Genomic DNA, 22,097 nt, shown 5'->3' with positions numbered 1-22,097 from the left:
ATCACGACTCACAACAATCTTTCCGTTGACAAAATTGTATAGCTTGCACCCCTTTGATTTTCCGTCATAACCGATGAACACAAACTTCTCGTTTTTATTATCAAGTTTGGTTCTCTCTTGCTCTGATACATGCTTGTAGGCAATACTCCCAAATATCCTTATGTGAGATACATCTGACTTCTTTTCGCTCCAAGCTTCAATTGGTGTTAGATCTTTCACGCTTTTGGTTGGACAACGATTAAGGAGATACACTGCACAGGCCACTACTTCCGCCCAAATTTTTTTTGGCATCTTCTTATATTTCATAATGGTCCGAGCCATGTTGAGGATAAATCGGTTCTTCCTTTCAGCCACTCCATTTTGCTGTGGGGATCTTAGAGTTGTAAGGAAACACATAATACCATTTTACCATATTCTTCACAGAAATGGTTAAAGGCATCAGGAGTAAATTCTCCACCTCTACCGGTTCTCAACGCCCGAATCATATAGCCAGACTCTTTTTCCACCAAAGTTTTGAAATTTTTAAAAGTATCAAAACTCTTAGATTTTTCTTTCAAGATATAAACCCAAGTCTTCCGGCTAAAATCATCGATGAAAAGTAAGAAATTATTACTTTTACCATAGGACGATGATTTGATCGGTCCACACACATCGACATGAATTAATTCGAGCGACTTCGTTTCTTTTGACGTTGCTTCACTTGGAAAGCTTTCTCTTGCATGTTTGCCTAGAAAACACGCTTCACAAAGTTGATATGGATGATTGATCAACGACATTCCCTTCACTATTTTCTTTTCGGACATCATTTTTAGGCCACCGAAATTTAGATGTCCCATCCTCATGTGCTAAGACCACGCTGGATTCGTCACAAACACTTGCAAGTAGTTTGGGCCTTCGGTTTGAATAGGTAGCAAAAACATCTTATTCTTCGACATCACCACCTTCACAATTAGGTTAACGCTTCCGTCTCGTAACTAAAGATTACGATCATTCATTAAAATCTGGTAGTATCTTTCCATGAGTTGCCTCAAAATTAAAATATTACTCTTTAATTTGAGTAGATAATACACATCGGAAGTAAAATTGTGTGTACCATCCTTCAACCGAATCAAAATGGTACATTTGCCTTCAATCTAGATTTTCGAAGCATCTCCGAACATGATAGTTCTAGTAGCTTTTTTCTCAATCTCAACGAATTTCTACTTGTCGCCACACATGTGGTTACTCGCACCGTTGTCAAGATACCATTGACTTTCTCCTCCAATAACTTCTTGATTTAGCGCCAACGACAACGTCTACTCCTCCATTTATTTTTCTTCTGTGAGATTGACTTCTACTTTTGTATCTTCAACATATCAGCAATCACGAGAATAATGACCCAATTTATGACAATTGTAGCACTCAACGCACGACTTTTCATATCAGTCACTTCCTTGTCCTCGTCCACGTCCTCTTCCTCTACCCCTTGGATTTCCTCGAGGTTTTTCATCATTTGCTCTCTCGACGTATGAATTTCTTCCACGTCCTCGACCGCCACCACGAGAATAACCTTGACATCGGCCGCAGACTCGGTTTACTATGCTCCCCTTTTTGCCAAACGAATGCTTGACTAGAAGGGCTTGCTCCAAAGGTTCCTTATTGTGTTTGTTCATTTGTTCCTCGTGCACCCGTAACGATCCATTTAATTCGTCGATTGAGAGTTTCTCCAAATCTCTGTTCTCTTTGATTGCAACCACTACATGATCAAATCTCTATGTAGAGAACGTAAATTTTTCTCGATTACTCGAACATCTTCTATGCTTTCGCCATTTCGCTTCATCTGGTTGATGATAGATAAGATTCGCATGAAATAATCTGAAATAGACTCCGATGCTTCCTAGTGAAGAGCTTTAAACTCTCCGCATAAAATTTGAAGCCGCACATTTTTTACCTTGACAACTCCTTTGTGGGAATTTTCTAGAATTTCCCATGCCTCCTTCGACGTTGAGGCATTTGCTACTTTCTTAAAAGCAGCATCATCCAGACATTGATGGATGATAGAAAGGGCATGCTCATCCTTCTTTTTGTTGTCTTCTCGAACGCTTGAATCTGGGCCAACGTCGCATCCTCGTCAGTTTCGACAATCCCAACGATTATGATTTCCCACGCACCTTGGGAACCGAGTAACGTCTTTACTCGGATATACCAACTATCATAGTTGTCTTTCGTAAGACGCGGGACCTGGAACATCAACGACATCATTGCTCTGATACCACTTTGTTGGAAACGTTAGTGGGCAATCAAAGTATTCACTCACAAACTCAAGATAAGATTAAAAAAAGAAAGAGGAATAGATTTTATTTCAATTCATGTTCTTTCTACAAATACAGCTACTCTCTTTATACTAGGACCAAAAAACTCTTAAACGATCAGAATTAAAACTAATTAAAACCCCTATTAAACAATTAAACAAAAAATAATAAAGTCTAATATTAACTCAACTTTTAATTTTTATTAAAACATATTAAACAAAAGATAATAAGTTCTTATTTTCAATTATTTAATTTTATTTTCAAAATACATATCCAATAAGCATGCTGAAATTGTATACTGTAGAAATTAAATGCGTTGAAGAGGAACAAGAAGCGAAACGTCGCTTCTCGTTGCAAATCGACACCGCTGCTGGTGATTCGCTTCTCGTTGCAAATCGACACCGTTGCTGGTGATTCTGGGGAGTGGCGGTTCAGCCGATGATGGAGTTTTCAGTTCACTTCTCCTTCTTATGCTCACTTCACTCTTTCGAGTTGCAAACAAAGCCTAAATCACCGACTCAACTCTGTTTGAAGATGCTAAATTGAACATGATAAGTCAACTTATAGATAGATGGGAACTCATATGAGAATGGGAATTTGTTGGTATCTAAAGACATAAACCTTGTACAAGCAATGTGTACATTGAATTTCTAGTCTCTTTGTGTTGCCATGTTGTGTGGAATGGGTTCGGGAATGGCTACAATCAACAACATAAGCCAAATAGGATAATCACTCAATTACAAAACAGAGGAGATTAATACATTAGTTTCTTTATGGAGTATTTGGAACTTTTTGGGTCGGTTTGGAGCTGGGTATATATCGGATTTGTTTCTTCATTCTCGAGGATGGGTGAGGTCAATGTTCATGGCGGTTACTCTTACAACAATGTCGGTTGGGCATTTGATCATTGCGTCAGGTGTTCCCGGAAATTTGTATGTTGGTTCGATTTTGGTGGGTATTTGTTATGGTTTACAATGGTCACTTATGCCTACTATAACTTCGGAGTTGTTTGGGGTTTTAAATATGGACACTTTTTAATACTATTTTGACAGCTAGCCCTGTTGGTTCTTTGATATTGTCGGTTCTAGTTGTTGGCAAGATTTATGATAGAGAGGCATCGAGACTCTGCCATGTCTTCTGGAGAGTCATCAATGTCGATCCACGCAAGTGGCTCTTCACCAAATGAAGTAACAGTTGAAGAAGAAGAACAAGAAGAACACTCTCATCACATCAACAATGGCGAACCCACAATCAATAACAACCTAGAGAAAACGACTAACAATACTAGCATCAATAATAGTTTTTTGCCCAATTACAAAATCTATTTGATATTTGAGAAACATATGCGTTTAATTACAATTTTCAATAATGGTCAGATTTATTATATAGGGAAAGACTCTAGTCTCTATCTATTATGGAGAAGAGGAAATCTAGTACAAAGTCCCCTCCTAAGAAGAGAGACAAACTCGACACTATTTTTAGTTGTCCATTCTGCAACCACGAAACTGGTGTTGAACAAATAAATATATTGATGTCGTGATTAATGATTCAAATATAAAAATGATTAACATCTGATTTATGTTGTATTCATACAAGGAAAGACCTTGTTAGATTGATAAGAACATGTTTGATAATTGAGACAGTGATATGAAGAACTTGACTTGGGAGGCTTCATACAGTACTATTTGCCAAGAGAGCTTTAACACTATAATAACAGGTCTATATTATCTACTTGTAGTCTTTTTACTAAAGAAATTGTTTCGAGATAGATAATACTAATTAGGTCCTAACTTTTCTTTGCAGACTTATCCGAGGAAATAGATATGTAAGTGTAATTTGATTTCTTTTAAGCTCCCTTAATTTGTGGGTTTTGCTAACATCTAGAATTTGGAAATTTACAAATACAAACGAATGGATAGATGAATGTGAGAGAGTGAACAACCTGGAAGAAGGTGAAGATGATGCTGCTTATCAGGAGGTTTCAGAATAAAATAAAATCTCTATATTTACCTAACAAACAATTTTCTCAATTACATGTTGCTAACAAATATGTATATATTGAAATAATTTGACTTCTAGACCCTGTGAAGAGATGTTAATGATGATAATAATTAGTGGTATGGACTTATCTAAGAAATTCTCGCAATCCTGAACATTCAAAATTTGTTTCCATGGTGTTCCATAAATAATTAGAGTAGATGATGAGAGAGATGCAGCTGAAAGAAAGAAGAAAGCTACGAAGAAGAACGATTTCATGGGAGAGAAGAATCGTCTTCACCTCCACCGCCTCCTCAGACACCTCAATGCAAGATAATTACGCCTCTCCTCGCTGAGCCTCTGCCGTCGCAGCAGGCGCGGTGGGATCTTCGGTCTATGTGGGAACTTGCTTCAATTCTTAATTTTATGAATGTGAGTTTGTTAAAGTTTTGTTTTTGCTAAACTGGTTCATGTATTTTTCAGGTTTTTAGGCCTCTTTTAAACATTAAAGTGGAATTCTCTGCTGATGAACTTGAAACAGCTTTGATTATGCCAAACAGCACTTTGGGTGCTATACATATACCTTTGTTGAAGGCATATGCTTTTATGGAATTAGGTTTTTTTCCATATTTGTTAAGAGAAACTTAATGATATGATTGATCTTGGTTCTTTCTTCCTCTTGTGAAGGCAATTCCTCCTATTACTCGAATGGCACTTGGTCATAATACATGGGTTACTGTACTATGCAGAAAGTTGAGAGATTGGTGGCAATGGGTTTAGGGTTTTTTTTTCGTATTCTGATTCATATCTCTTCTTAACCTTATTGCGTTTTATTTGATAATAGCTTATTGTAAGTTTGCTCTTTATAGGTGGCAGAAGGGGACATACCAATTGTTGCATCTCATGGGTGAGTATCCTTGATACACAAATGTGCCTATTTGGAAATACTGTTTTTGGAAACACTTACTGGTCGATAAATTTATGGATTTGTGTCTCACTAAGTTATATATGTTTACCAGAAATCTCATATGGATCCACGTCCATATGAGATATTTGACAGAAAAGTGTTTTCAAATGGTGATGCAAAATGGAGCTAACATCTGCATTGATTTATCTTGTTATTTGCAGGGCTGAGAGTGACACGCACAGTGCTCTTGATCCTAGCATTAGGGTTTTGATCTTGAAAGCCTTGTGTATTCGTGTTGAGGTATGTGCTTTAGGGCTTTACATCTCTTGCTTTATTTTTAGACTCTTCGTGTTCTTTGAACCTTCTATCCAACTTTGATTGCTTTTCAGGCTCCAATCCTTTTGCTCTTCCAGTGTTTATTATGCAGTTTAGACGTTACTTTGATGTTGTTTGCCTATATATGTGTTTACTGATTTATTCTTGACTAGAAGACTCGGGTACATCTGGTAAAACTAAAATTAAGGTTATTAACTGATTTGAAGTGCCTGAAAAATAAATGCTGAACAAACCAAATGAAAATATTCAAATTTGAAGTACTTTTTATGTAAGTTGATTTGATAACATGTTGAGTTAATATCAGGAAATTTATTAAAGAATTCCCTTATAGTGATGTAATTTGATTAATTTTGAGGGGTTAAACTTATCTTTTAGACGCCTAACGAGTTATGGCATGCATAACTTACCTAATCAAGCCTATATTTCTGGATTAATTCGAGTTTATTCCAAATGTTCTTTTATTTAACAGTTGTCAAATAAATTAATTCAAATAAGCACTTAGTTATTTAGATTAACTGATAAATTATGTTAGGAACTCTGCCTTCAATTATCATTGTGTTATGAAGTATAATCTTGAAGACCTTATTAGTAACTTTCAAAATCCGTACACATGTTGATCCTTTTTATTATTTTGGTACGTCAAAGCATTAATTATTTTTCCTCTTATGCTGCAACAAGAAGATATTCGGAACTATATAGAGGATTCAATTAAACACGGTGCTCAACTTTCATCGTTTCGTAAGGAACGAGTTGGCGGTGATTCGTATGGAATCTCCTATTGGTAAGGTGGTTCTGCATTTCAATTTGATTTTTTCCTATTTTTGTTAAAATTGTATTTATCACCGAAGATATTCACATTCTTAGTCTTTCATTCTATAACGAGTATAATTGATACCTGATAGATGTATTTGATATGCAGGTATGAAGGCAATGACATTATTGCTCATCGGTTATATCGTGAAATACGAAAAGTGGAGGTGAAGAAAGGGAAAGGAAAGAAAGAGTGTGCCTCCTATAGCTAATTCTTGTTACAGCTGGGAAACAGTTGCAACTAATTTTGATGAATTTCAGGATGTTTCTGTAAGTGAACACTGTCTGTCCTGAAAAAAAAAACATTCCTAGTTAAACTAATTAAAGAGAAAATGATGATCAACCAACATCAGTGTTCATGATTCTTTTGTTTTCTTGTATATAACTGTCTAGGGTTAACACGTGAAAGTATAGAGAGATTTCCAAATACAGTGTGCGCTGTATATTAATTTTTTATCCTTTTGTTAATTTCCTGAAATGTATAGATTATGGGTTTTTGTTCTTGTTCTCTTATGCGTTTTGTACATTTGTTTATAGGATAAACTTTTTGTAAGTAAAAACAGAACAGAAGCATCCCTTGGAAAGAAACTGAAGATTGACATGCTGTAATATCCAAATCGAACAAGGCCTGAGAACTAATCTATAATATATTTTTTTAATGTTATGGTATTTGATTTGAGTTGATTGTTTGTGTCAAATTATACACTAGTTTCACTAAAATTACACTACAAAATTTTAGGCTCAAATATTTTTGTTTGGATTATGACTTTGAAATCCCTCATTTTCTTTTTATTTAGGTACTTTAAATTTTGAAAATTCTTTAATATATTTAAAATATTTTCCACTTTATTAATTGAAAATATCAAATTGTTCATTATATATAGCTACAAATGGATCACAAAATATATGACAAACTACTAAGTTAAGCTAACATTATGAATTAAAAATTGTTACTTTTCTATCAGTCCATATCTACGGTCCCATAAAATATTGCGATTTACTGACGTATTTTTTCAATTATGAAATAAATCCGAAACTAATGTTTGAAAGAATGTTTGAAAGGGAGAAAATTTTGTTTGATAGGGAATCGAATTCTACCATATAAAGAGATTAAGAGAAAAAGAAAGACAATAAATCGTAAATTTTTATTGCTGTTTTTGAAGTGTGGGACAACCAAATGGGACAAAAGATCCGAACTCCTCTTCTACAAATAAATTAAATTAAGAATACTAAATTAACGATTGTGTTTATAATCTGATATTACTAATTTATGAAAAGAAATATAACTGAAAAGAAAGGAGACAAAAAGCAAAGTAATTTGTACATGTATCATAATTTTTTTATGTACATATTTAAATTTTTTTTTTTTTGTATATATAATGCTTAATTTTTAACCAATTAGGAATTTTTTTTTGTCAATCTTTTTTATCATTGCTCTTCCGGACAATTTAAAGTGATGATTGCTCTTCCGGGCAATTTAAAGTGATGACTGATGATACAAATCTTCGTTTAAAGCAATAATGATAAATGCTTGAAATTTGATCAGGTCAATTAAGAAATCCTTGTTCATTTGTTTTGTTATTTTTTTTTTTTTTTGAGATTTGAGTTTTCAAGTAAAGTAAAATGCAAAAATATCAATCAATCTAAGCCAATTCTTTCAAACAAGTTGTGACATTTCCATCCAAAGTTTACCAATCCACGGGTACATTGCAGTACGAAAATAAAGAAAATAAAACTTTGTCCTAATTACCAAGAGTGCAGGAGAGATTATTAAAGGCCTGTTTATTTATTTATTTATGACATCCAATGGAAGCTCATTAAATAGAATAGAGCTCTACCAAAACATATTACCTGGAGTCACTAAAATCATCAACCCTGCAGCCCAATGATACCTACACAACAACATTAATTAACCTTTCATCATTATCATCATCATTATAATCATTTGGAAACACCTGTAATTTCTATTTATGTAACCCGATTCAGATGAGAAACAACCCATAAACCTTTTAATATGTCTCCGATTAAGTTTAGTTTCCAAATATATTTATATTATCAAGATTATCAAGTGTGGTTTTGAGCAAATGAGAGCCAAGCTCACTACATAATGAATTTTTTTTAACAAGAATTGAAATTCAAACTGCAAATATAGAAACCAGTCGAATAAATATCCATATCAAAGTAGGTAGTTACTACTTACCGCATGCGATCCTTCCACCTGCATTTCCAGTAGCCTTGCTAAGTTCATGTCCACCTGGTATTTTGAGAGTAGTAGCATTATTTTTAGATTCAGAAATTGAAGCAACAAACAAAGTAAGGTTGGTTTCAAATAATCAGAGCAAGTTTTAAGTCTCTATTACCCTTTCCCAGATCATCAGGGTCACCATGGACAACAACAGCCCGCCCAATGATAGCATTCGGTCCAGTCAGAGGAATCTGCATTTCATCATTTTTTAAGGAATTTAGATAAATTTAAAATTAAACTCTTCCAGTTCAAGCCATGATGATACTATCAACAAGCTAAACTCACCTGGCTGTCGACAATGGTGAATGTTGCAGTGCCTGAAGCATATAAAAATTATACCATGAATTAGAGGTAGTTAAGCATATCAACAGATTAAAAGAACATTGGTATAATTATTTACCATCTTCGGCAGCAGTGATATTGCCAAGATCACCAGCATGACGAACGTCATCTTCAGGAGCACCATGCTCCTTGCCAGCAGGGTTGAAATGGGGTCCTGCAAATTTAATGATCACGAGTCAGAAATTATCTTAACATACATCTACGATCAATCTACTTATGCCGCCCTTTGTTAATAGTTACCTGTTGACATGCAACCATTTGTTGTGTCACCAAGGGCATGGACATGGAAACCATGTAGTCCAGGTTTGAGACCAGAAAGATTTCCAGTTACAGTAGTTGGACCTGAAAGAGATTGATAATTAACCATTTAGATTCACAGGAAGGATTATGTCTAAACAATCAGAAGTTGGGATTTCTTAATTAGATTGTAAGCATGTTTAAATCAATTTAGCAATCAAAATCAAATTCAGAAACCTACCATCTCCTTCCTGAACGAAGTTGACGGTGCCACTTACACCATCGTTGCTGCTGAGAACTACTACGGCCTTCACCATGATTTTGTGTGACTGTGATCTAAGTACAAAAGACTAAAAGTGAGAAACAGTCATGATGGAGAGAAGAAATATGCAGTCCAGTCAATCAGACAAAACCAAGTTAAGAACCTGGAGTATTTTGATTAGAATTATTAGCAAATTTCATCGATAAAACTAAAGCATCATTCATTGTTGACAAAACACAAGTTCAAATCTGGCCGGCGAATTACAGTTGACTATCTGATACAAATCATACAACCATGGATGGATATAGATTTTAGATAACAAGATTTCAGATCTTCTCGACGAGTCAAATTGACCAGAAGAACAAAAAAAAAAACCTGTGAGGCTCTAGATCTGAGATCCAAAAGGTTCAAACACCATCAATCAGATGCAAAACCGATGAATTAACCAGTGAAAATGAAAATCGGTATAGACTATTTGGATTTGTTGCTCCAGTTGAGTTTTTGACGATATAGTATTAACAGAATAAGCATCGAATCATGAATAGTGTAGCAACAAAGAAAATGCAATCTATACCAGAAAACTGAGATCGAGAAAGAAGATTAAGAGGGTTACCTCAGAGCACCCCCAAGAGATAGAGAGAACGGTAGAATCGCCTGATCGGAAGCGGACTGCTCACTGGAATTGGATTTCTGATTATTGGTAGGTGGTCACTTTATATTGAATGTTATGCAGTATTCAGCTGTCAGCCTGTCATAGCTACTGTTCGTCTCCACGCGTGTTTTACTTGCTGCTAATCAAACGCCTCACTCAGTTTAATGACAAGTGTCATAATAAAAACCTAATCACTTCATTAGTATTACTGATTACATTAACTTGGTCCAAGATTATGTAATAAATGACATTTTTCAAACTAAATTAGTTTATTATTCAAATTCATTTATTATATATTTCTTTCTATTATTTAACTTTTTACATTTTATTAATATTATAATTTATTATTAAATGTATTTTAAATTTAAATATTTATATTTTTATATATATATATACATTTAAATTATTATTTTTATATAATATAATAAATATTCACTTCATTATTTTCATAAATACATCTTAATTTAAAACAGTCTAACAATTACAATAACTTAATAATTAATAAAAAAAAAATATTACAATTATCATATTTGCAAATTATTTATAATCTTAGTAAGAAACTAGTTAGTTACATCTAGTATGATATTCCTAATTACACCTCACACGAACGAATTATGTTTTTATCCATCTAACTTGAATAAGTTAATAAATAACTTATTTTTAATATTTGTGTTATATATATTTGTAGATTGAATTGTGAATATATTCATCTAAGACCATTAAAATTGTGAGTAAGATGGGTAATTTTGTTAAAGTTGGTAAATCAATTTAACTCGTTCAAGTTCTAAGTTAGATAAATTCGATTAGGTGTAAATTGGGAAAAGACTTGCGTGTTAATTTGTGAAAGTCGATAAATTCGACAAATATCAAATGGTACCCATTTTTAATAATTGCTAACAAACTTTCAACTTTTATTTCATGTCTACCTTGAGGGAAATTCTTTATTTAAAATTTTATAATTTGTCAAATTAAGGTATGTTAATATTCTCTTCTAAACTCGAAATCCCTCCAAACTCCGATAAAGGTAATAAATTGATTTGTGGCGACAACAAAAGCTTATGTCCATTCATTAATCGAAACTAAAAAGTGTAAGACCATCTCCAACTAGGGATGGCAAAGATACCTAAAATATACAAAATTAAATAAATAAAATAAATTGATATAATATTTGCCATATTTATTTTTATATTTTGTGCATTTAAAAATATTAAAATTAAAGTCAAAAGGTGAACGAAAACCAAATTCAAACAATCCCTTAAGGTTTTAATAAAAAAATAAATTTGCAATCCAGTATAGCCGACATCCGGAAAGAAATCTACAACCGGAACCACGTCCATTGGATAGGATCTAGATTTTCATCCAATGCCTAGGAAGCACCCGCGTAACCCGCTGTAACCAGAAACGCACACATTCGAGAAACACTGGATCGACTAACGCATGTCGGACGAATCACTAACAGAAAGCCCAAACGCCAACGAAGTTGGGCATACCGCTAACAGAATGCCTCGCAATCGTCAAACACACGCGAAACTGTGTTGTTTTGGCCTCCGATCAGCTTTCTCATCGCAACGCCGGAAGGATAAGGATAATGTCTCATACTTTAATTTTCCAAAGTTGGAATATAGTTAATAGTCAACCAAATCGACTGATTCAAAAGTTGAAATAATCACCCTACTTCGGTGATCATTTAACCTACATCAATAAGAGTGAATCACCCATATTCCGACAAGTAGGATGAAGAACAAACAAAACACCATAAATGGATTTAGACTGATTCAATCCACTTGAAGTCCATAACTGACTTCGGGGGATAGTTTCCCAAACTAACCTGGTTTGACGTTCAACTTCTCAAACTAACTTACTTTGTTCATCCATTCTCAAACTAACCTAATTTACTGTTCAAACTCAGTTTTTTTTATTTTTTTATTTATTATATTTCAAATTCATTATATATATATATATATTTAAATTATTAATTTTATAAATTTGATATATTTAAATTATTATTTGTATAAACTAAATTATTTATATTTTGATATATATATTTTAAATTATTATTTTTATAAGTTTTATTATTTATATTTTGATATATAATTTAAATTATTATTTTTATAAATTTGATTATTGATATTTTAATATATATATATATATATATATATATATATATATATTTACATTTCAATTATTATCTATATATTATAATAAATATTCCCTTTAGCATTCTAATAAATAATTGATAAATACTAATAAATTTAAAATATCTTAACCATAACAATATAATAATTAACCATTCATAAAAACGATTACAATCATCATTTATCTAAATTATTGACGATTTTGCTCAGGAGGCATTGGCTACGTCTCGTATGACCTTTTTGGCCACACCTCCCACAAATGATGATCCTTCGTGGGTTATCCATTTCGGTTCGAATACGCTGACTTTGACCTAGTTGTTTTTCTTCTTTCTCAAATTTGTATATTAAAATATAAATAATCAAATTTAGAAAAAATAATAATTTAGATTATATATCAAAATATAATTAATCAAATTTATAAAAATAATAATTTAGATTATATATCAAAATACAAATAATCAGATTTATAAAAATAATAATTTAAAATATATATCAAAATATAAATAATTTAGTTTATACAAATAATAATTTAAATATATCAAATCTAAAAATATATATTTATATATAATGAATTTTAAATATAAAAAAATGAGTATCAATAGTAAACTAGGTTAGTTTGAGAATAAATGAACAAAGTAGCTTAGTTTGGAAAGTTAAACGTCAAACCAGGTTAGTTTGAAAAACCATATGACTTCGGGAGGCTAAAAATAGTCTTCCTGAACAAATTCGAAGCCAAGAGAGATCCACTCTCCAGCTTCAAATCAATAAAATTCATAAATCCGCCATTAAAGCTTCAAGTTTTCTAAATTTTAAAAACTTCGTATAAGGCCTTAAAGCTTGGATCTAAGCACCCCAAAATCTTCCCTAAGGTCTATGAGTGTTCTTCAATCCTTGGTAAGATTTCAATCACACTCTAATTCATATGTACAGTTTGAAATTTGAAAATTTTATATTTCAAATTGCATAAACTTGTATGTTGTCTATTTATGGTGTTTTATGGTTGGAAATCAATCCTAGATCATTTATAAACTTTCTATATAGGATAGAGACAATCAATCAACCTTAAACAAAAAAACTCAAATTTGAATTTTAAAAATAAAAAAGCGGGTTTGTTATTCTTGGACTAATTTTTGAAGATCACAGTCCAAAAAGCTTTCCAACATTATTGAAATCATGTTGGGCAACTATTTAGATCATGTTTGATTCATCCCGGTCATGTTTGATCAAAATCAAAATATTTCATAATAATTAAATTTGTTTGAGTTATTGATTTTGTCCAAATAAATAGATAATGTTCTTGTTTTCGTATCAATCAAGTATATGAGGTATAAGGAAGCTATTGACTAGCTCATTTCACCTTAAAACAACTTTAAAACCAAAAACCCGATTTTTAGCTATAAATTGTTTTAACAAATTAATCATCATCTATGTCGATTGATATCTTAGGATAAAGATTTAAAGGTTCCTAAGAGCTTTGTGAAGCTACCCAGATCATTGGATCAAAGAATCCAAGCCCCAATATAAATTGAAAAACCTACAATTTTAATGTTCTCGAGGACCGGAAAGTCCGACCAAAAAAATTAACATAGGACCAAGAGGTCTGACCCAAGCTTGTTATATAGAACCAAGAGGTCCGACTAGTGTTCTTCTTCGAGGATCGAGTGGTCTGACCAATGATTTTTATATCCGACGGAAATTTAGAACCTAGGATCAAGAACTCTAGAACATAGGACCGATGACCTCCACCTAGGACCAATAAGTCAAACCTAGGACCAAAGAATCTCGACCTCGACCGAGAATTCTCAAATCTAGGACCAATGAACTTAACCCATGACTGATGGTTTACACACCCTGACCAATAATCTCGGCTAAGGACCAAGAGTCCTTAGCACCTCGACTAAGGCTTCTTAGCCTAGACCGATGGGTCCGACCGAGGGTCCCAAATCCTGACCGATGAAAACAAACCCAAGGCTTGGGACACTAGTCCCAATGCCTGTTTGGTTCTAATTTTCAAAATCCAAAATTATTTTTGTAATTTTGGAACCTCAAACCATTTTCTAAAAAACCTGAAAAATTAGAAAATGCTTTAAAAATAATTTTGAGATATTTCCACAAAAAAATATTTTGACAAAGCTCTATTTGGGATTTATGTTTAAACCCTAATGCCTTTAAAACTGATGTTCTTCAGGTATTTTCTTCTTAAGTTAAGGTCATCAACAACATGCACCAGTATTTAAATAATTGTTTTTTATAATTCTTTAAATAACGCACAAACTTTATGCATGCATAGAACTAGAAGAATAACCAGTAAAAATAAAACAATATACAACCGATTTTCAAAAAGCTAAATTTATAAGAAGAGACCATTTTTAAAAACGGGTACGAAGGATGAAGTGTGAAAGCCCTTTCCCGAGTATCACCAAACTATGAACTAAAAAAAACTCTAACAATACGTTTGTATATGTATGCTATTTTTATTGATTTTCAAAAATCAATTGGCAATTATATTTTAAAATAAATAATCTTTTAAATTAATTATTTTATAAATAATTTAAACAAACTGATTTCTAAAATCAAATTGTAATTTGATTATCGTAAATTCTCGGATAATTTAAAATTGAACTTCAAATTAATTAATTTAAATTAATTTCAAAATTTGTCAGGAATTATTAAAAATCTTTTAAAATGATGTTTTATTTTTTTTTTAAAAGTTCTTGACACGCAAACCAAAGTTAAAATTTCTCGATTCTCGAACTTTTCACGGAAACTGAAATGAAGGGTTTTTTCGGGGGTTACAAAAACATTTTGGATATTTGAACATTATATATTCAAATGAGTAATGATAGAAGGAGCGAAACATTTACAGAGAATGTGTAGCGAAATGATATGGAAGAGTGACTAGTTGATGACTAAACATAATTTCAAATATTTATTTATCTCTCTCATATTCATTAATAATTTCTCTCTCTTCTCTTAATTAATAATAAAAATTTTACCTCTCGATTAATAATTTATTTCTATTGTTAATTTATAAATATATGTTTATATATTTTATTATTTAACTTATTTATTTATAAAAAAAATTAAAATAATAATAGGGACAATAAAAATTAAATAAAAAAATTTGTATGTTTTAAAATATTTATTATATTTGATAAATATATTTAGGAGAATTAAAAAAGTTGAATATAAAAATTCTTAACTTTTTTTAATTAATTATTTCTCTCTTCTAGATGGTAAAAAGTCTCAGATAGCAAAAGAGTCAAGTGTTTTCTAACATGCGCAGGGAACCACTAGTATCGAAGTAATCAAAGAGGATTCGTCTGATTATAAGATGTCTTGGGACATTTCTAGATCTTCTAAAGCGACTGAGCATAACTTACGGGGAAAGATATAAGTCCCAGCGACATTAGTGAAACGATACACTGAGACCAACTAAGGAAGAGAAAATGACTTGGTTTACCCCATATCTAAGGCTATTAGAAGCACTATGGAATAAACTGTATCAAACAACTAGGGCATGGTATTCTGTTCAACCAACATATATAGGTATAAGTATATATATAAATATATTTGCGTAAATAATTTATTTTTTTATTTTTTAAATGAGTAATAATAGAGAAAATAAATAAATTAAATAACTTTTAAAATAGAGACTATGGTCTGACTATTGTGAACAGCTTACGATAAACGATTCGATAATAATCTAGTGAGGGATTAATATCTATTTCTATTCTTCACAAATCCTTCGAACTCTTGAAACGATTTCAAGTGCGGAAGTGTTCGTCGAATTTGAAGCTTTGAACCAAGGGAAGATGAATGACAGAAAGTAAAGAACACAAGGAATTGTTTATGGATGTTCGCAGAAAACCCTCCTACATCACCCTTCTTCCACAACCGGAAGGATATCCACTAAATATTTTATATCAAATACAGTTTACTGAACTAGCTAACTCTCTGTTGAACGGAACAACCTCTGTTCAACTTATAATATTCTCAACAATATTCTCACAGCTAGATAGTAAGTGAATCTCTCTCTCTTGAACTTGAAGAATGTAAGAAATCAGTAAGAGCAAGAGTAAGCTTTTGTGAATTTAGAAAACTGGCAAAGTGATTCGTTAAGTAACAAGTGATTTGTCTGTTGTCCTTGAGCATCTATTTGTAGTAGAAGGACACCAACGGTCGAATCTTCTTCATGAACACGTGGATGACGTCCATTGGAAGGCGTCCCATAATATCAGAAATATGCAGACTCTGAGCAAATGGATCGTGGTCGTACCGAATTGTTAGTGCGCCGAATATCCTCATGATATTATCTTGTACTAGACAAACCGTTGGAAGGACATTTGTGTACATGGCGTTCGTTCATTTAATACAATTAGTTGGCTTGTCAAATTGCACAAAAGTGAGTGAAGCAGGAGTAGCAGATAGCTAGTTGATCGTGGTTAGACGTGTACTTTCTTCAGACGGATGCTAAAGCAAGGCATTAGACGTGCTCCATTAAACCAAATCTAAGGGAGTTAGACGTCCTCGTTTAACTGTGCGTCCCATTAAACCAGGTATAATGGAGTTAGACGTCCTCGTCACATTAGACCAAGTCTAATAGAGTTAGACGTCCTCGTCTAACTACGCATTCCATTAGACCAAGTTTAATGGAGTTCAATGTTCTCGTCTAACTATGTATCACATTAGACCAAGTCTAATGGAGTTAGACGTCCTCGTCTAATTACGCATTCCATTAGACCAAGTCTAATGGAATTAGACTACCACGTCTAACTACGCATCCCATTATACCAAGTTTAATGGAGTTAGACTACCACGTCTAACTTCGCATCCCATTAGAACACCAAGTCTAATGGAGTTAGACGTCCTCGTCTAACTTCGCATCCCATTAGACCACCAAGTCTAATGGAGTTAGACGTCCTCTTCTAACTTCGCATCTCATTAGACCACCAAGTTTAATGGAGTTAGACTACCACGTCTAACTTCGTCTAATTAGCCTGCTTATACCACGTCTAAGTTAGCATAGTCTAATGCATCTACACAAGAACAAATAGACAACTTAGCTTTATTCACAACTAAACATAATCAAAATTCCGTTCTAAACATGATGAGAATTCCGTTGTTTAATGTCTCATAGCTTTTGTTTATTTTTAAGTTAAGTACTTCTCACTTAATTAACTCTTTTTTTACTTTGTTTTTACTTTTTCCCAACAACATATTGTATTGAATATTTATTATTTTTATAGAAATGAGGAAATTTAAATTGAGATACATCTTTGAAGGATAAGATATTGTGGTATAAGACTAAATGACAATATCAATGGTGGTGGTATATATATGGGGATGCAGGGGCGGAGCCACGCTTGGGCTAGGGTGGGCTCCAGCCCCACCTAATTTAAAAAAATGTTTGGGTTGTAGCCGAAGGTAAAGTTTTAAATATATGTATATTAAGTTTAAACATGTAACAATTTATCCTGATGGATTTGGATTTAATTTGACTAAGGGAAGGTAAGGTGATCAATATATTTAGTTTTCACTTATTTAAAATCTAATTAATTTAATTTTTCACGTTTTCTTAACTTAATATTTCTTTAACATGTATAATTTTGTTTTTTAAATGGAGTATTCTAATCACTCTTAAAAATTCGTTTATTTATTTTATTTTAGGAAGGGTTGACCGAAGATCTATTTAGTAAGGGTATTTGTAGAAAAAATCGATTAATATGTTCACGTATTAATACACGTAATAGTATAATACCAAAAATCTTACAGTCCGGTGAAAAACCTAAATTTGCCCTTTGGTTAGGGTGGGTTCCGCCCCACCTAAATTAAAAAAAAATGGGGCAAATTAAGTGAATAAACCGGTCAAATGAGTCAGCCCCAGGTAATTTTTCATCCAGGCTCCGCCCCTGTGGGGATGAGAAATCCCATCTTCTAGCCTAGTGACAATAAAATGTGGATACTAACTCTAAGTTCCTGGGTTCGAGCTCGTGAGGCGACAAATTTTGTGTTTTGTTAAATGGTTAAGTGTGTTTGTCAGCTACATACTTAATCCGTTGTCCCATTTTTTTTATATGGGGATGAGAAAATTGAAGGAGAATGTATGGTGGTATAAAACTAAAATGATAATAGTAATGGTACACGTAAGTTAAAATTTGAGAGAATGTGTTGTTGTTTAGAAAAATTATTAAATAAAGAAGATATATTATGTGATTAATGATATATCATTTTATTGCACTTCTTTTAAAAGATAGAGAAATATGTATCAAGAAGATAATATATTACATAGCAGATCAAAGCTAATATAGTAGCTTTATTGATTATGGGAAGCACCTTGAAGGTATCTAATTTATTTTTAATTAACTAATTAGTGAAAGAATATAATACCTAAGTAGATCAAACCTAATATAGCATCAACTACTACTAATAGTGGGAAGAATCTCAAAAGTTTCTATATTTTAGTTATAAATCAAAATCATATAGCACAATCTATGTTTTTATTTATAGAAGGCTATGCTTTTATTTGGTGAAGGGGATTACTTCAGAACACAACTTATTTTTCATGTTAAAATCATATAGCAGACTCTGTTTTTAATTAGCTGATTAGTGAATCATTACTTCTCCTCACAAATTCTAGATTATTGATCACTACATGATATTTGATTTTTATTAAGTTTTACCTCTTTGTTTCAACTAAGACCTAAATAGAATGGATGAAAGTGTTATTATACAAGTATGAATATATAATAAGATAATGGACATTAAACAATGTTTTTCTAATTGGATTGTATAATATTTTAATTAGAGACACTGCTATTAAAATAATAAAAACTAATAGATGTATATTTTAATAATTAAATTAATTTTAGTATAATTAAATACAATTTTTTGTACAGCTTCGAACTTCTAATAGGTAGACACTATTTGATTTACTCTATATATTGATTTTTTAAAATTTAATATTTTTTTTATAATTACCACTTAATCACCAAAATATATAATACAGGGAAAGAGAAATAATTTGTATCATTATCAACAATATTCATGATCGAGTTCAAATTGTTATGTGACAAGACAAAAAGAATCTAAAGAGTGTAAAACTTGATCTTATTTTTGATGGTTTCAACCTTAGTTTGTGTGTCAGAAATCATTTTAAAATAAAACATTATTTTAAAGATTTTGAGATTGCCCGACAACTTTTAAAATTAATTATGTTAGGTATAATTTATTTTATTAAAATTTTAATAATCTTGAGATTTGTTGTAACCAAATGACGATTTGATTTGAAATACAGTTTAAATTAATCAAACATAATTAATTTACGAAAAAAGATAATTTATTTGAAAATAGAGTCGCCAATTGATTTTTAAAAAATCAGTAAACTGTACGTAAGCGTACTTTATACCAGAGTTTCCATAAGAGGTTTGTTATTTAGTTACGATCGGGAAAGGGTTTGCGCGCTATGTCCTCCGCGCCCGTTGAAAACAGTTTTATTTTTTAAAAGTCTAGCTAAATTTTTTTTATAATATTTATTTATTTAATTAGTAGTTCGAGAGTCTTAAATAAGGATAAGTTTAGATTACGTAAATAATTGTACAAAATTATTAAAGGTGCTTACGATTGCGGTTATCAAATATTGTATAAAAGACCTAAAAAATATCAAAAAAGTATTAGAATTTAAAAATAAATTTCAAACAGAACCTTAGTCAAAATATTTTTTTGGGAAATATCCCAAAAATATTTTGAAATCATTTTCCGATCTCCCGGTATTATTTGAAAATGGACTGGGGTTCCAAAATTACAAAAATATTTTTAGATTTTAAAAAGTGGAACCAAACAGCTTTAGGATCGGAGTCCTAAGGGTCGGGTCCATTTTTGTCGGTTTAGGACCAGAGAGAGTCGGTCTAGACCTAGGGCTCGGTCCTAACTTAAGAAAATCGGTCCTTGGTGTCGGTCCTATGTCGATTTTCTCGGTCTTTGGTCTTGGTCAGAATCGATGATTCTCGGTCCCACTTCTCGGTCAAACATTTGAAACTTTTATTTTTTAAAATTTCAGCTCGATCAAACGTGATCGGTATGTATATAATATCATTTGAAATTCATCCTAACTTCTTTACAACATGTTAGGTAATTATTGGAATAAAAAACTAAGCCCAAAAGCTCAAGAACATGAAAATCAAATTTCTAAATTTTCAAATCAAATTTGGGTTTTTGATTGAGGTTGAATTGATGAAATTTCTTTCGACAGAATGATTGGAAATCATCTAAGGATTGATTTCAAGTATAGAAAGCACAAATTTGAACCATAAATAGGTTCAACCCGATCGAACTTGAAAAAAATCAATTTTGAATCACAACTTGAATTACAGGTGGTCTGGAAGCTTACTTGTGATTGGAAAACACTCATATGATCTTAAGGAAGCTTTCCAAAGCTTTGGATCGAAGCTTACAACTCCGGAATATTTTCTTCAAAAAAAAGTCGTTAGAGCTCATTTGAAGATCTTTGAATAGCTAGGTCGGTTTCGAAGTCGAATTCATATTCAATTCTGTTTCTGGAGTTCATCTTCTTTGTTTTTGTTTTGTCTTCGCATGTCTAGTTCTAGGGTAGGTTTTGAATTCAAAACTTATGGAAATGATGGTGAGGGAGATACGTGCATATGAGTGAATTTTGGAGGGATAAGGATGAGTAATGGCGAATATAAGGTTTCTAGAAGGATCGACGACGTCGAGTGCGATTCTCCGACGTTCCCTTGTCTCATATGAAAAGACGATCAAAACGACGTTGTTTCATTTTATATGAAACGCGTCGTTACGATCTGTTGGCAATCTGTCAAGCGTTCGGGCGTCTGGGCTAACGGGGTTGACATCCCGTTAATTGATCCAATGTGGACTCGAACGCGCGTTGCTTTGGTTACAACCGGCTACGCGACGTGTTCCTGGGCGCTGGATGAAAATTCAGCGTTGATCTAATGGATAAAAATCCTGCGGCAAACGATTTCTTAAATTTCAGCCACACTGGATCATCAGTTTTTATTTTTAAAAGAGTTATTTGAAATCGAATTTTAACCCTTTCTTTTGTTTTTCTTCACCAAATTAATACACAAATTTTTTTTTGAAAACATCATAAAGATTATGTCCATTTATTTTATTATTGGGTATTTTGGGGTATTTATTTAATTATTTTAGGCTATAAATTACACATAATTTATGTCTAAAATTATAATTTGAGTTTAATATTTTAGCCTAAAATTATAATTAATTTAGGCTATAAATTACACATAATTTATGTCTAAAATTATGATTTGAGTTTAATTTGGATAAAATAAATATAATATTTTAATTTCAAATTACTTTTAATTTTTAATTAAATTTTCTAATTAGGATTTAATTATTACAATAATTAATTCTAATTTATTTTTAACCTCTTCTTATAATTATTTTAAATTAAAAAATTCAAAATATTATTTTAAAATCATAAATATGCAATTTTTTAATATTTTGAGTTGATATTATAGATAAATCTGCAAATTTTAAAAATAAATGAGGAAACACAAAATAATGACTTGCTATTGAAAAAAGAAAAAGAAGATCATTGAGGCAACTAAAATCTGTATATGTATCTCATCCAAAACATTTTCATAATGAATGTATACAAAAAAATATTTAAAGATCATCTTTTAACTTCTAATTCAAATACAAATCCAAATGTTTTCAAATGGTCCATAAGATGTCAATCAATTGAAAATTTATGAATTTAACATTTGACATTGAGTTAATTATGCCCACAACCTAACAAAAGTTTTGGTCATCAAAGAAAATAACAAAATTCATGGATATGAGATTTCCAAAGAATCTTTCCAAAAACTAAGCAAGTTTGAAAACCATGGAAACTCAAATAGA

The 22,097-nt window shown here is 31.9% G+C and overlaps 2 protein-coding genes and 1 pseudogene across 3 annotated transcripts; 2 read left to right on the top strand and 1 right to left on the bottom strand.

Annotated features, from left to right (window-relative positions):
* Positions 1-2,573: 2,573 nt before the first annotated feature.
* Positions 2,574-3,589, top strand: LOC124943441 (annotated as a pseudogene).
* Positions 3,590-3,941: 352 nt separating this feature from the next.
* Positions 3,942-6,913, top strand: LOC124942626 (DDT domain-containing protein DDR4-like). Its single transcript, XM_047483165.1, has 9 exons — positions 3,942-4,008; positions 4,095-4,116; positions 4,490-4,700; positions 4,752-4,862; positions 4,956-5,042; positions 5,138-5,175; positions 5,397-5,475; positions 6,193-6,297; positions 6,431-6,913. Exons 3-8 carry the CDS (start codon positions 4,665-4,667, stop codon positions 6,208-6,210), a joined length of 369 nt encoding a protein of 122 aa, XP_047339121.1. The 5' UTR covers positions 3,942-4,008; positions 4,095-4,116; positions 4,490-4,664; the 3' UTR covers positions 6,211-6,297; positions 6,431-6,913.
* A 1,042-nt stretch (positions 6,914-7,955) lies between these two features.
* Positions 7,956-10,173, bottom strand: LOC124942562 (superoxide dismutase [Cu-Zn] 1). Of its 2 annotated transcripts, XM_047483089.1 has the most exons (8): positions 10,021-10,173; positions 9,387-9,481; positions 9,149-9,250; positions 8,967-9,062; positions 8,852-8,883; positions 8,682-8,757; positions 8,522-8,575; positions 7,956-8,213 (listed from the first exon to the last, which is right to left on the bottom strand). In XM_047483089.1, the coding sequence occupies exons 2-8, from the start codon at positions 9,460-9,462 to the stop codon at positions 8,191-8,193; spliced, it is 459 nt and encodes a 152-aa protein (XP_047339045.1). In that variant the 5' UTR covers positions 9,463-9,481; positions 10,021-10,173; the 3' UTR covers positions 7,956-8,190. The 2 variants fall into 2 exon arrangements, with proteins under 2 accessions (XP_047339045.1, XP_047339046.1); XM_047483090.1 differs by lacking the exon at positions 10,021-10,173 and having other exon boundaries at positions 9,387-9,495.
* Positions 10,174-22,097: the final 11,924 nt, after the last annotated feature.

Source organism: Impatiens glandulifera, chromosome 6 (genome assembly GCF_907164915.1).
Source record: "Impatiens glandulifera chromosome 6, dImpGla2.1, whole genome shotgun sequence".
NCBI classification, from domain to species: Eukaryota; Viridiplantae; Streptophyta; class Magnoliopsida; order Ericales; family Balsaminaceae; genus Impatiens; species Impatiens glandulifera.
The sequence above is the reverse complement of the archived record's forward strand: the minus strand, read 5'-3'. Positions and strand labels throughout refer to the sequence as shown.

Bases quoted from the DNA above. Each gene is read 5' to 3' on its own strand.
- LOC124942562 (XM_047483089.1), bottom strand. From the start codon at position 9,462: ATGGTGAAGGCCGTAGTAGTTCTCAGCAGCAACGATGGTGTAAGTGGC. The intron at 8,884-8,966 runs GTAAATAATTAT...TATATGCTTCAG, and splicing joins TATCACTGCTGCCGAAGATG to GCACTGCAACATTCACCATT. The intron at 8,758-8,851 runs GTGAGTTTAGCT...GATGAAATGCAG, and splicing joins TCACCATTGTCGACAGCCAG to ATTCCTCTGACTGGACCGAA.
- LOC124942626 (XM_047483165.1), top strand. From the start codon at position 4,665: ATGTGGGAACTTGCTTCAATTCTTAATTTTATGAAT. The intron at 5,043-5,137 runs GTTTAGGGTTTT...TGCTCTTTATAG, and splicing joins TGAGAGATTGGTGGCAATGG to GTGGCAGAAGGGGACATACC. The intron at 5,176-5,396 runs GTGAGTATCCTT...TGTTATTTGCAG, and splicing joins CCAATTGTTGCATCTCATGG to GGCTGAGAGTGACACGCACA.